Below are 16,201 nucleotides of genomic sequence, written 5' to 3'. Positions count from 1 at the left end.
AATATAAGATGAACTACCACAGCATATATCATTTACAAAAAATATTCAAATATTTAAGACAGTTAATTGCATTAAAATCTTTCTTTTCCTTTTTCTTTTTTTTTGTAGATTTCTAATATAACTTACTCTCTTGCCGGTACCCCTTCCCACTGGAGGATGTGCCTCAGCAGCTTGACGAATCGTACAAACCATTAGCTCTATAAGAGCACTCTCCTGACGGTCAGACATTGCTAAAGTGAAACAAAACACATTAGTATAAGTAGACAGTTTTACAATAGCAATGTATCAAAAATGAGCACAGTTATAAAAAACTGTAGTCTATTACTTAAAGACTAAAGTTCTATTCTTTGTTTTTTTTTCTTGTTTTAAGAATAATATGTGCTTGTTGTAAGTCAAACAAGAAAGAGATACACAAAGTAAAAAAGACAATAAACTCCGGTTTCTTCTAATACTTGGTCTCTTGTAATATACTTCTGAATTAGGCAATGCCAAAATTTTCCTTCTATATCACTTCAAAGCTCATATATCTTTCTTTTATTTTTAGCAAAAAAAAGAACATGCTATATCTTTTCAAAAAATTAACAAGAGATTTTGAATATCTTTCAAGTCACGACATGTACAATTATGTTAAATAATTACAAGTTATTACATAATTTGTGTTCCACAATTTATTCATCCTTCTCTTATTAACATGAAAATTTTCCCAAAATTTTTGTCATGTTTATAAACAATGCAGTAATAAATATCATAAGTACACATATATTTATGTAACTGATACTTTTATTTCTGTAGAATAAATTTCAAGAGAGGAAGTAATGACTCAAAGGTTAAAATCTTAGTACTGACAAATCAGAAAGGTTACTTGGGCTTCCCTGGGGGAGCAGTGGTTGAGAGTCGGCCTGCCGATGCAGGGGACATGGGTTTGTGCCCCGGTCCGGGAAGATCCCACATGCCGCGGAGCGGCTGGGCCCGTGAGCCATGGCCTCTGAGCCTGCGCATCCAGAGCCTGTGCTCCGCAAAGGGAGAGGCCACAACAGTGAGAGGCCCGCATACCGCAAAAAAAGGAAAAAAAAAGGTTACTTACTGCAATCCACACCTCCAACTGCAATGATGAGAATGTTTGGTTCCTCATATCCCTGCCAGCATTTGATGTTTTAAGTCCCTTTAATGTTTACCAATCCAATGATTGAAAATGGTATGTTATTTTGCTCCTGCCTAACTACTAATTAGTGGAGTGTATTTTCTTGTTTATTAGTTTAAAATTTTTTTTGGAGATTTTTAATGTTTATTCTCTGCTAATTTTTCTATTGTTATTCACCTTTCTTGGATTCCTTTTTTTTAAAAAAATTTATTTATTTATTTTTGATTGTGTTGCGTCTTTGTTGCTGTGCGTGGGCTTTCTCTAGTTGTGGCAAGTGGGGGCTACTCTTCGTTGCAATGCACGGGCTTCTCATTGCAGTGGCTTCTCTTATTGTGGAGCACGGGCTCTAGGCACACAGGCTTCAATAGTTGTGGCATGCAGGCTCAGTAGTTGTGGCTCATGGGCTCTAGAGTGCAGGCTCAGTAGTTGTGGTGCACGGGCTCTAGAGCACAGGCTCAGCAGTTTTGGTGCACGGGCTCTAGAGCGCAGGCTCAGTAGTTGTGGCGCATGGCCTTAGTTGCTCCATGGCATGTGGGATCTTAATAGACCAGGGATTGAACCCATGTCTCCTGCACTGGCAGGTGGATTCTTAACCACTGCATCACCAGGGAAGTCCCTAACTTTTGTCTTAAATGATGCAAATATTTTCTCCCAGTTTGTTCTTTTGTTTTTAGACTCCTCATGGTATCTTTTGTCAGAAATTATTAACTTTTACAAAGTCATATCTGTACTAATTTTTTTATGGCTTTCAGATTTCTCTTTTCTTTCCAGTTTTTTTGAGAGATAACTGACATACAATATAGGTTTAAGTTGTACAGCATAATGATTTAACTTATATATATTGTGACATGATTATCCCAGTAAGCTTAGTTAACACATCTATCATCTCATACTGATGATAAAAAAAAAAAAAGGCTTCTGGGTTTCTTGTATTGCTTTCAAAGATCTCCTTTCTCCTAGAGATGATAGAAATATATTTTTTCTCTCTCTGTCTCCATCTGTTGCTTGCTTTTACATCTTTAATCTGTCTGAAATTTATTTCTGCTGATAGTATCAAGTATGAGTCTGTTTATTCCCACCAGATGAGCAGCCAATTATGCCTCTACCATTATTAAATAAAACCAGCTTTCCCTGGTTTATTTGAAATGTCACCTTTAAACATGTTTTAGGTGCTTATATATACTTAGATCTATTTCTGGATTCTTTATTTAGTTTCACTAATCTATTTTTCTATTACAAGGACACACTGTTTTGATTATAACAGCTTTATAATGTTATAATATACCTTAATGTGTAATTTAATTCAACTAATTTGAATATTTAGTTGAACAAATTTCCCTTATCTAGTCCTTTTCCTAAAAAATTTCTAATTTCTATAAAGCTAGTAGCAAACAATTAAGTATATTCTATGTGTAAGGCACAGTTATAAGTAATTTATATGTATTTACTTGTTTTATCCCCAAAACAATTCCAAGAGATAGGAATTAATGTCCTCACACTTTGCAGATCGGGAAAATGAGCCACAGAGAGGTTAAATAACTTTTCAAAGCACTCAGTAGTAGAGCCAAGATATGAACCCAGGTAGTCTGACTCCAAGGTCTATGTTCTTAAGCACTATGCTATACCACCTTTTAAAAATAAGCTTAAAATTCTACATATACTTTTATTTTTTAATTTTTATTAGAGTATAGTTGATTTGCAATGCTGTGTTAGTTTCAGGTGTACAGCAAAGTGAATCTGTTATACATATATGCACTCTTTTTTAGATTCTTTTCCCATATAGGCCATTACAGAGTACTGAGTAGAGTTCCCTGTGCTATACAGTAGGTCCTTATTAGTTATCTATTTTATATATAGTAGAGTGTATATGTCAATCCCAATCTTCCAATTTATCCCTCCCCCACCTACCCCCCTGGTAACCATAAATTTGTTTTCTATGTCTGTGACTCTTTTTCTGTTTTGTAGATAAGTTCATTTGTACCCTTTTTTTTAGATTCCACATATAAGCAATATCATATGATATTTGTCTTTCTCTATCTGACTTACTTCACTCAGTCTATGTAATAAACTTTTTAAGAAAATAAATTTATGTATTTTTTTTCTTTTTGGCTGCATCAGGTCTTAGTTGCTGTGCGCAGGCTTTCTCTAGTTGCAGCGAGAGGGGGCTACTTTTTGTTGCGGTGCGTGGGCTTCTCGTTGAGGAGCATAGGCTCTGGGAGCACAGGCTTCAGTAGCTGTGGCACGCAGGCTCAGTAGTTGTGGCTCACAGGCTCTAGAAAGCAGGCTTAGTAGTCGTGGCGCACGGGCTTAGTTGCTCCAAGGCATGTGGGATCTTCCTGAACCAGGGCTCGAATCTGTGTCCCCTGCGTTGGCAGGCAGATTCTTAAACACTGTGCCACCAGGGAAGTCCCAGTCTATATAAACTTTAAAATCATTTTGCTTAGTTCCTTCTCTCACCTCCCAGAACTCTCTCAAACCTACTGGAATTTGAACTGGTATTTTTAAGAAAATTATACATTACACTGGGAAGAACTGACATTCTAATAATCTTTTCGGCCAGGAACATGATATAGCTCTTCATTTATGATATCTTATTTGACATTATTTAATGAAACATTATGATTTTCTTCACACTGATTCTGTACTTTTCTTGTTGAATTTATTCCTATGTATTTTTAAAGATATATTTTTGAGACTAATTTGAATAGTTTAATTTTATCTTTCTGTCTCCCTCTCTCCTTCTCTGTTCTTTTCTCTGTATACTTATTTATGTTAAAGACCAATTTTTAAAAAAAAGACCAAAAGATGTGGGGATTATAGAGACAGAACTATGCATAAATTAAAAGAAAAAAAATGTTAAGCTTTAGAAATTGAGAAGTTTATACTGATTATTTCAAAATAAACTGGGACAATAGCAATGAAAAGGCAAACAAAGACATAACATTTTATCTCTTATTCTGTACCAAAATCATCCTGAACAGAAATATGTATGTACATCTTAATTCAATCATTTTTTGTTTCACATCTTAATTGTGATAGGAAAAAGCACATGAACTTTAGCTTGTCTTAGGAAAACCACAAGAAACAGTTTTAGCTTTCTATTTATACTCCCTGATCCAATAAAACAATCAAGTTTCTATTTTATAATTCTAGAATTTCATATTTTTTTCAATTTGGCTGGGGACAGAGGAATGACAAGATTGTCTATGAACTAAATGCATTTTCTATTATTTATGAAAAAAATCTAGTTCTATGGAAAGTGAGGAGAGAAAAACTTATCTAGTATAGAAACATTCCACTGTTATACACTAAAATCCATACAGTAGTGTTGAAGAAAAACTCAACCTTATACAGTGTCCAATGCCATCAATTTTATTAGTTTACAATTTGAAACCATCAATTCAGATATGGTAAACTCAAAACTTTTGAAATTTAACTGAAATCTCTTTGGGGATAAAACAGCAAAACCAAATAATAAAACTGAAAACAAAGCAAGCTCTAAGCCACAGACAAGAGCCAAACAGCCACAATGATAGAAAGGAAAGGGTGGCTGTTCGCACTATGAATTACCAAATACCTACACAACTTTCTAAGTCTTCAGAAACCTCTTTACACATCATCTCCATTTTCTCATTATTGATTTCAGTCTTATCACCCTGAACTCTGAATTTTCTCCTTAATATCACTGAAAAGAAACACTAAAAAGTCACCAACAACGTAAATCTTCACTTAAAGCTGATGGTCTCTGCATAGTCCTTTTTCTCCTCTGCAATATGTGATATTATTAACCATAGCTCTCTTGAACACCCTCTTTACTGGGCCTTCTATAGCGTACAATGAACTCTTACTATCCTTTTTATATAGCTTGCTCTCACTCTTTCTTGCTGTTCCTGCTTTTGTCCCCTTCCTATCCACAATCTTTAAAACTCACCATGTGCTTTTTCTTTCTATAATCTATTTTCATCTTTTATATTTTTATCATATCCCATAGAGACCACTCCAAACCATGGTGAGAAAAAGCATTTTTTTTAATACGAATTTGATCACATCCCTCCCCTGTTTAAAATCATTCAGTGGCTCCCTATTACACTTAGAATGAACTAAATAAATCCACTTACGGACTTAAATGTTCTACATCATCAGGCCTCTGCCTCTATCTCATGTAGTGCCACTGGCCCACTGTGCTCAAGCTACTGCAGCTCCTGGAATATAACAATATCATTCATGCTTCAGATACTCTGCAATTGCTATTTCCTCTATCTAGGCAGCTCTTTTTTGACACTTCCCATGGCTAGCCCCCATATCCTTTAGATTCTTGGCTCATGGGTGGCCTCCTTAGAGAGATCTTCCTTTTGGGATTCAGTCTAAAGATGGACCCCTTCTTACTGTTATTATCCATCACAGATACTTATTAACTTTTGAAATTATTCTGACCATTTAGTTTTGGTCTGCCTTCCCCACTTGAATGTTAAGTTCCATATGGGCAGTGAGCTGACCTTGTTTAAGACTACACCCTCAGTGCTTAGTATAACAGCACATAGAAGGTGGTCAATAAATATTTTAAAATTATAAGTGAATTAATGATTCCCTACTTGAAGAATTCCACTTATAAACATTACTTCACCCATCAACTGGATCACAGAATTCTAGCATTAGAAATGATCACAGGGCTTCCCTGGTGGCGCAGTGGTTAAGAATCTGCCTGCCAATGCAGGGGACACGGTTCAAACCCTGGTCCGGGAAGATCCCACATGCCACAAAGCAACTAAGCCCATGTGCCACAACTACTGAGCCTGTGCTTTAGAGCCCACGTGCCACAACTACCAAAGCCCACGTTCCTAGAGCCCGTGCTTCGCAACAAGAGAAGCCACTGCAATGAGAAGCCTGTGCACTGCAATGATGAGTAGCCCCCACTCGCCACAACTAGAGAAAGCCGGTGCGCAACAAAGCCAAAGATAAATAAAAATAAATATATTTTTTAAAAAGAAATCATTAGCTTTCTCTGCAAGCTATCAAATGTTTCAAAAACTGTTTAAAAAAACAAAAAGAAATGATCACATACATTTATCTAATCAAAGAGCCTTTTCTTAATAAATGAAGAAGCTAAGATCCAGAGAAGTTAAATGACTTAGTTATGGCCCTGTTTTTGCCTGATTACTTGTTACCCAGACCTTCACATTACACTAAAAATTTATCCAGCAATTTGATTTTGCTGTAGAATACACATACACACCGGAAAAACCCTGTCCCTTAAAAACACTGCAAGGCAGTCTTACAGCAGCTGTGATTTGTTATTATTTTTCTTTTCCATCATGGTTTATTACAGGATATTGAATATAGTTCCCTGTGCTATACAATAGGACATTGTTGTTTATCCATTCTACATATAATAGTTTGCATCTGCTAGTCCCAAACTCCCAATCCAACCCCCTCCCCCGACCAGCAACCACAAGTCTATTCTCTACGTCTATGAGTCCATTTCTGTTTCGTAGATAAGTTCATGTGTGTCATATTTTAGACTCCATATATAATATCATATGGTATTTGTTTTTTTTTTCTGACGTACTTCACTTAGTATATTAATCTTTAGGTCCATCCATGTAGCTGCGAATGGCATTAAGTCATTCTTTTTTATGGCTGAATAGTACACTGTACATATGTACCACATCTTTTTTATCCATTCATCTGTTGATGGACATTTAGGTTATTTCCATGTCTTGGCTACTGCAAATAGTGCTGCTGTGAACACAGGGGTGCATGTATCTTTTCGAGTGATAATTTTGTTCTGATATATAGCAGTTTTGATTTAAATTGCTATTGGTAGTCTTTGACAATGTGTCTGTTTTCCCAAATTTTAGTCCTATATTTGCAACTGCTAACTAGACTTTCATCCCCTGGAATATCTATTATACTTCACTTATGTAAAGTATAACTTAATTTCTAATTAGTCTTAAGGAAATAAGTAAATCACTAATGGCATTTTGTTATCATAAAATATAGCAAAATAGTAGCTCAGAATATTGACTTGGATACCATTCCATACCAGAGCTTATATGTGGCACAGCAAACATATGGCCAAATGTATGAAAAAAAGTTGAATCATAATTTCAAAACGGTCCTGGACTTGTTACACATAAATTCTCCAGCCTTGCCTTCCCAGATTCAATCATACCCTAAAACTGTGGCTGACTTAAATTTTTTTCCCCGTTTTACAACCAACTTTTCTAGCTAAAATCAAACCAACCAAACCAAGCTAAACCAAATGAAACCAAACCTAACCAATCTCTTGACTGAAAGTTAAACCCAATGTCAACTAAACGTAAACCACAAAGAAAACCTAATAATACATAGTTATTTTAAGAAGGTAGATCCATCTAGAACACCTTGATGACTAATGGACAGAGTAATTACTATTTTCTAACTGACACATCTTATTTAAATGAGAGTAAAAAGTTAATAATACCAAATCATAGCACCTTGGCTCTTCTTCCCTTAATTTATTATGTCCACTGCTTCCCTTCTCCTTGGAAATAACCTTATAGAGCATACTTGACAAAAAGAAAAATGGCCTGGAATCATAAATAAGAAGCTCTAGCCTACTCTGATAATTTGCTGATTCTATGGCCACAAGCAAGGAAGGAAAATGGATGAAATGTACTATTAAATATTAAGTCAAGCATTTTGCTCAAGTGTTGACTGGGCTGTAGTGATTAGAAAGGAAATTGATTTTACTAGAGAAAATATTAAGATTAGTTAGAAACAGATTTATGAGGTCAGTGAACTTAGCAGGAACATGTATGAGCAAAATAAAGACAATGTAGAATGTATGTTCATGTTCCTCTGATTACTTCAAAAGTGAAAGGAATCCAGAGTACAGGTGAGAGTTTGACCTACTGGGCAGAAGGTCCTGTCAACTTCATAATAGACCTGTTTCTTACCAAAGGTATGGAGGGAAAAAAAGCACATGCAAATATAGTAAACAATAATCAGAGGTGGGGTCAAATATACTATAATAAATTCTACCTTGAAAGAAGGTCTGGGAAATTTTGGGGAAGGATTTGTGTTACAGATTAAGAATGGGGGGGGGGAGAATGAGGTTGTGAGGCAAATATCTTGAATTTAAAAGAAGCGATTTCAGCCAGTTTACTGGAGTGTATTTGGGTATGATGCATAGCTATTGGTTCTCTCACTGAATTTGGTCAAAGCCAGAGCAGATAATACCAATTAGCATCACTGCTTGGAAAGAACACTGGGGGATGGTCACTATACTGTTTAGGTAATCTACTGTAGGTGATGGCTCATTCCGCTCTTATAACCCACAGGGTTGAATGACACAGAAAAGCAGGGGAAACAGAATAGGGAATCAATAGTATACTATTTCATTTAATCCTCACAACAACAATAAGGTAAATAAGAAAAAGAATCCCTATGTTATAAAGAAAAGGAAGCTAAGGAGCAGAAAAAATGAGGACATAAGTCACAAAGGACAGAGTTAGAAATCTGAATCTGTTTCTTTTGATTCTGAAGTCCATGTTTAGTTCATTACAAGCCTCACTTACATCAAGGTATCATCTACATTTTAGGACTCTGTATGGATTAAATGAAATAGTATTTCTTTAAACTACTGTTGTGGGCTAGATTGAAAAACAAGCTATACAGAGGAAAAAGCACTGCTAGTTTTAAGGAGCTAATATTCATATAATCTTTTAGAATATAAACGCTTTATTAAGTATACATATCCATTTTGCTGTTCATGTTATTACACAAAGTGTAATATAAGATGCATACTTCAGAAATTATCAATACAGCAATTATTTCTCCCTATTTCTTGAATAGCTAGGTAAGTGACTTTATTTTAATTTTTAAAAAGATATAACAAAAGGGGATGATTGTGGTCTAATTAAATCATTGTATGTGAAAGGTTAAGTACAAATACATAGCAAAAAGATTCTGCATGTGCTTTTCTTTTTACATTAAGTATGTCAGTACTTTGTGTCTCAAATCAGCATAAAGAAAACTTTTTTGAATGGTACATGACATTTATAGGATTTAAAAAACTTGTGTGGCATGAATGGTAGTAGTCCTAATACAGAAAGATGTTATACACTATTGAGATATCCTTGCTTGTTATAGGAAACAAACTGTTCTCTTTGCAAAAAAAGACACACAGTACGCTTGTATCTACTCATTTGTAAGAGTGATCTATACAGGGTGGTATGATAATTAATGCAAACCCAAAACAATATGTAAATCAACTTATCGAAATACTATACCTTCCTCTCCTTGAACAGGTTCTTCTAATAACAATTCTGTCATACATTCCCAGTCTTTCAACAGTTCTTGAGAGCTCTCCCACAAACTGTCCACCAAGTAGGCAGCATGTTCGTGTAACTAAAAACAACAAATCAAATATGATTGAAGAACATTTAATGAAGAAACCAGTAATAATATATTGAGTTATTAAGCCATTTTCTTCATAACTAAAGCTGCTTGGTCAGAATGTTTCCAAGAGCCACTTAGAGAACTATGTATATATATACATACATACATACATACATACATGCATACAAACACATTTGCATTCCACTGTTGATAATGGGGATGCAATATATAGACTTAATCATTTTAAAATAGTAGTAAGGTTAAAAATCTCCTAGTTCAATGACATCATATATTGATGAAGAAACTGAGAGTACAACTAGTAAACAATTTTCCTGAAGTTATAAGCTGGATTTAGGGTACTTTTCATTACTCTTTGTCTTTCTCTACAATGATCTTTTTTTTTTTTTTTTTTTAAGAAAATGAATTACTTTCTCTCAGAAGTCCATTTGACACTTTGGTACCAGCCTTACTTTTAATCTTTGTTATTTGGTTAAGGTCAAAATGTAAGTTACTCCACCTCTTTGTTTTTCCACTCTCATTTCCACTTAACTCAATGAATTCCCCATCTCACCTCACCTCCACTTTTTGCTGCTCATTACTCTTGACAATTTTCTTTGGAACCTATGTTCCCACAGTAAACAACACTCTCAAGTTCCTCAACAAACATTTCACATGGAATGCTTTACCACCTGTCAGTCACTGAACTGTGAAGAACATTAATTACTTTAGTAAAGTTCTTTAGAAAAGGTAAGTAGAAGTGTTGGCCATGTTCTGGTTTCTGCTACTTACAATTAACTTCTCTACTCTTGCATAAAAGTTCTACCACCTCTGAGTCTAATGACAACCAGCTAAACCACATTCAAACTTTACATTGCAACCCATTCACTGGCTGTTAAAATAATTTAATGTATTGAGACCAAAGTTTCAAAGAAATGAAACAGCGAGGATAAGTATAAAAGGTATAATCCACCAAAAATATAATTGTGAACTTTTTTATACCTATTCTAAAAATGAGTGTATAGCACACAGAATGTTAAGTACTATTTCATATTTCGGTTATATGTTCTTGTATTTGTGAGAGAAAATGGTTTTTGCATCATGAGGAGTGGCCTGAAAATGTGTGAAAGTCACCTTGGTAGACCTATTGATTATCTACTGATATCTTAGCATATTTGGCACGTGAGTTGCTTTTCTTCCTCATTCCTAATTCTACCATTATTCTTAACTTCTATGAAAATTTTGATGATCTATTTAAAGCTCTGCCTCATTTGACCTCTTGAATTCTATACTTCATTTCCACTGCATTTCAAATCTCACATTCTGTCTTCTGAAATGCCTCAGGAAAACTACGTACACATGTATACACACACAACACTCCACAGTTTCCCAATGTTTTTTGTCAAAGCCAGAGTAGATAATATTGATTAGCATCTCTGCTTAAGGAAGAAGATGGACAAAGGTTTGCAGCCAGGTCTATTCAAACTTTCTAAATCACATATCCTAGGAAAATATCCCTACACCATAAGTAACATCATTCCAACAGTGACAAGCACAAGTAGTACACAATCTGGTGTCAAAAATGAAAATTAACAGCAGAAAACAGAAAAACCAATAGTTTCAAAAAATAGGCTATTAAGCCTATGCTGAAATTGAGTTATTATTTAGTGGGTACAGAGTTTCAATGTAGGAAAATTTTGAAAAAGTTCTGGAGATCGATGGCAGTGACAGCTGCACATCCATGTGAATGTACTTAATACCTATGAAGAGTACACTTAATAATAGTTAAAATGGTAAATTCTGTTATGTCACCAAAATTTTTAAAAAAACCCCTATGCTGAATAAACTTTGTTTTTATGCCTGACATACTTAAACATGCCTGTAGAATAGGTATAAAAAAGTTCACAATTATATTTTTGGTGGATTATACCTTCTATAAATGTCCTCTCTGTCCCTCTTAATGTTTTTGGTCCTCAATTCTGGTTTATCTTATATAATATTGTCCTTTCAGCTTTTTGTAAGCCTTTGTTAACTACAACCAGCATTTATCCAGTTTGTTTACTTCCTGTGTTAAATTTTTAATTAAGGTGTGTTTGTAAACATTTTAATTTCTTTATTTCAACCCTAAATGACAATCTGCATTTTTAATAAAGCATGTTAGTCTATTTACATTTATTGAGATTACAGATGTTGGCATCTACTTCCCTGTGTTTTCCTGATGATATTTTCTTTTTTTTTAAAGCTGTGCTTCCTGCAGAGTTTTATTTTCTAACATATTTTTTCCATCACCAAGATCACCAAAAATAATTTTCAGACACCTGCCTTAAGCTTCACAACTATATTATTTAGGCTTAGTTCTAATTTTTTTCAGATTTATTTGCTCATCAATATTTCTTATATTCCTTATTTTCCTTTTATTGCATCCATTTTTCATTTTGCTAGAAAACACCCTCAAGTAATACCCTGCATATAGGATACATAGGTAGTAAACATTTTAATTGCCTATCCTTTGATTAGTTCCTCCCCTCCATTCTCTCTGTTTTCTTCACAGAGTTTCTACTAGATAATATAATAAACTTTCTTAATCTGTACTCCCTGTCTCTTAATTTTTCTCTCATACTTTTCATTTCTTTCCTCTTTTGCACTACTTCCTGCAAAAATCCCAATGTTTGGTTATGTCTATTCAGGTCATTTAATAATACACCTCTCACCTACATTTTGGAATTCATGTTTTTAATTTCTAAGAAGCCTCTTCCTCTTTCATAATTGCTTCTTCTTATATTTGGGGCATTAATCAAAAATTTTCATCACGGGCTTCCCTGGTGGCGCAGTAGTTAAGAATCCACCTGCCAATGCAGGGGACACGGGTTCAAGCCCTGGTCCAGGAAGATCCCACATGCCACAGAGCAACTAAGCCCACGCACCACAACTACTGAACTTGCGCTCTAGAACAGCGAGACACAACTACTTAGTCTGAGCGACACAACTACTGAAGCCTGTGCGCCTAGAGCCTGTGTTCCACAGTGAGAAACCCATGCACCGCAATGAAGAGTAGGCCCTGCTTGCTTCAACTAGAGAAAGCCCGCATGCAGCAATGAAGACCCAACTCAGCCAAAAATAGTAAATAGATAAAAAATAGATACCTAAAATACCTAAAATTTAAAAAAAAATCATCAGTATGTTGGGCCTTGTGCTTCTTTTTCATGATATTGATTTTTTTCAAGTTTCAGTGTTTCTTGGTTGCCAGTATATATATATTAATGAGTCCACACTCAAGAATACTGGTAGCTAGAATCCTTTTCTTGAATCTGGTTGCAAGGGCCTGGCTTCCTTGGTTGTGTAGGAAAGTGGAAAAGGGGGATCTATAATCAGGTAGGCTTTCCCTCTAATTGTAGGTATGCACTTTGCATTTTGAGTGCAGAAGTTCCCTCTCCCTACTGATGGCCATACATATCTGGGGTATGTATTCACTACTTTGCTTCTCAGATCACTGTCCACATCCCAAATGCCTGGACCAGCATTTCTGAAGTGAGGAATAAGCTCCTCTAAAGAGAAGACACTTAATTACTACTGATAGCTTACTCCTTCACCAGCCTTTGTTGCTCTGATCTTTAATGTATTTCAGATTTCTATCAGAAAATCTCGAAAAAATTTTCCCTCTTTTTGTCTCCTGTGGAGGTATGGGTTACTTAACGCAACTGGAATTCACAGTCATTTACTTTACAGTTTCCACAAATTCTTCACTGTCCTGGTCAACTGGTGATATCTCATTCATCCTGACTTTTTTATCATGAGGTTTTCAGTTGTATGAGTTGCTGGCACAATTCAAGGCTTTCAATAGTATAATTTCACTAGCATTGGCATTTTAAAGGATGCCTTTCTATGCCTTAAATCAAGGCATATTAAAATTTAACTCAAGAATGTTGTCATTGTTATAGAAATTTTTTGTGTGTATACTCTCAATATACATGCTAACTTCTTTGAGCATTTCCTCTTTCTGACTGTAAGGTGGTGGCTTAGTAGACTGCTTTCTGTTAACACCAATAACCACTTGTTTCAAACTCAATGTGTATACCAGCAGGACATGATAATGTGTTGGTCCATTTTCTGATTAAGAGTTTCAAATTCACCAGTATTAGCGACAACAATCAGTATAACATGGTCTGTCAGGAACTGGCTTGATATAATATTTATGATACAGTCTTCCTGTCTTGGGGCATGTGTGATGGCCACATAACTTGCTACTCTCAAATCTCTACAAGAAAAGATCCATGTCTGAGAAAAAAAAATTTTTATCGTGGCCAATAGGGTAAAAGGTTACAATCACCTTTCAGACATTTCTTACCAAGGACCTTCTATCGGTAGCAAAAGATGAAGCTATAAGGAAGGCTTTGAAGCATTCTCAATGGCTATAAAAAAACCCCTGGTATTCAAAAGGATCTGGAGGGTTTCCCTGGTGGCACAGTGGCTAAGAATCCACCTGCCAAGCTCTTTGGTGGGGCTAATGGTGGACCTTGGGAGGGTTCATGCCAAGGAGTACTTCCCAGAATTTCTGCTGCCAGTGTCATTGTCCACCTGGTGAGCCACAGCTGCCCCCTGCCCCTGCCTCTGCAGGAGATGCTCCAACACTAGCAACCCAGTGTCCAGATATATGCAGGTCAGTGGACTCACTCAGCCTGACCTCCTGCCACATCCCCCTGGGGGTCTGTGCCATTGGTCAGCACTTCGCTCTGTAGGAGGTGGGCTCACTATCAGACTAGGTGTGTGTAGTGGAAATAGGGAAAACCATCCTGCCACAGGTACATGTGGCTGACAGGGTCTTGGTGCTTCGGCCGGGTGTCAGGCCTAAGCCTCTGAGGTGGGAAAGCCAAGTTCAGGACACTGGACCAACAGAGACCTCCCGGCCCCATGTAATATCAATCGGCAAGAGCTCTCCAAGAGATTTCTGTATCAACATGAAGACCCAGCTCCACTCAAGAACCAGCAAGCTCCAGTGCTGGATACCCCATGCCAAACAACTAGCAAGACAGGAACACAACACCACCCATTAGCAGAGAGGCCGCCTAAAGTCATAATAAGTTCAGATACCCCAAAACACACCAAGGGACATGGTCTTGACCACCAGAAAGACAAAATCCAGCCTCATCCACTAGAACACAGGCACTACTCCCCTCCACCAGGAAACCTACACAACCCAGTGAACCAACCTTACCCACTGGGGGCAGACACCAAAAACAACAGGAACTATGAACATGCAGCCTGTGAAAAGGAGACCTGAAACACAGCAAGTTAAGTAAAATGAGAAGAAAGAGAAATATGCAGCAGATGAAGGAGCAAAGTAAAAACCCACCACACCAAACAAATGAAGAGGAAATAGTAAGGCTACCTGAAAAAGAATTCAGAGTAATGACAGTAAAGATGATCCAAAATCTTGGAAATAGAATGGAGAAAATAAAAGAAACATTTAACAAGGACCTAGAAGAACTAAAGAGCGAACAAACAATGATGAACAACATAATAAATGAAATTAAAAATTCTCTAGAAGGAAATAAATAGCAGGATAACGGAAGTAGAAGAACGGATAAGTAACCTAGAAGATAAAATAGTGGAAATAACTATTGCAGAGCAGAAAAAAGAAAAAAGAATGAAAAGAATTGAGGACAGTCTCAGAGACCTCTGGGACAACATTAAACGCACTAATATTCGAATTATAGGGGTCCCAGAAGAAGAAGACAAAATGGGACTGAGAAAATATTTGAAAACATTATACTGGAAAACTTCAATAACATGGGAAAGGAAATAGTCAATCAAGTCCAGGAAGCACGGAGAGTCCCATACAGGATAAATCCAAAGAGGAACACGCCAAGACACATGTTAATCAAACTGTCAAAAATTAAATACAAATAAAAAATATTAAAAGCAGCAAGGGAAAAGCAACAAATAACATACAAGGGAATCCCCATAAGGTTAACAGCTGGTCTTTCAGCAGAAACTCTGCAAGCCAGGAGGGAGTGGGAGGACATATTTAAAATGATGAAAGGGAAAAACCTATAACTGAGATTATTCTACCTAGCAAGGATCTCATTCACATTCGACTGAGAAATTAACACCTTTATAGACAATCAAACACTATGAGAATTCAGCACCACAAAACCAGCTTTCCAACAAATGCTAAAGGAACTTCTCTAGGCAGGAAACACAAGAGAAGGAAAAGGCCTACAATAACAAACCCAAAATAATTAAGAAAATGGTAATAGGAACACACATATCAATAGTTACCTTAAATGTAAATGGATTAAATGCTCCCACCAAAAGAAACAGACTGGCTGAATGGATATAAAAACAAGACCTGTATATATGCTGTCTACAAGAGATGTAGTTCAGACCTAGGGACACACAAACTAAAAGTGAGGGCATGGAAAAAGATATTCCATGCAAATGGAAATCAAAAGAAAGCTGGAGTAGCAATTCTCATATCAGACAAAATAGGCTTTAAAATAAAGACTATTACAAGAGACAAAGAAGGACAGTACATAAAGATCAAGGGATCAATCCAAGAAGAAGATATAACAATTATAAATATTTATGCACCTAACATAGGAGTACTTCAATACATAAGGCAAATGCTAACAGCCGTAAAAGGGGAAATCGACAGTAACACAATAATAGTAGGGGACATTA

At 36.1% G+C, this 16,201-nt stretch overlaps 1 protein-coding gene across 5 annotated transcripts in view; it reads right to left on the bottom strand.

Annotated features, from left to right (window-relative positions):
* Positions 1–16,201, bottom strand: part of STAG1 (STAG1 cohesin complex component) — a 455,106-nt gene that overhangs the window by 68,361 nt on the left and 370,544 nt on the right. For all 5 annotated transcript variants that reach the window (XM_059065085.2, XM_067033725.1, XM_067033728.1 and 2 more), the window contains 2 exons: positions 9,415–9,532; positions 127–230 (listed from right to left, as the gene is read on the bottom strand). In XM_059065085.2, the coding sequence (XP_058921068.1) occupies positions 127–230; positions 9,415–9,532 (222 nt within the window). The remainder of the gene's footprint in view (positions 1–126; positions 231–9,414; positions 9,533–16,201) is intronic.

The sequence above is a fragment of the Kogia breviceps genome, chromosome 5, assembly GCF_026419965.1.
Source record: "Kogia breviceps isolate mKogBre1 chromosome 5, mKogBre1 haplotype 1, whole genome shotgun sequence".
NCBI lineage: Eukaryota > Metazoa > Chordata > Mammalia > Artiodactyla > Physeteridae > Kogia > Kogia breviceps.
This window is presented reverse-complemented; position numbering and strand designations above follow the sequence as displayed.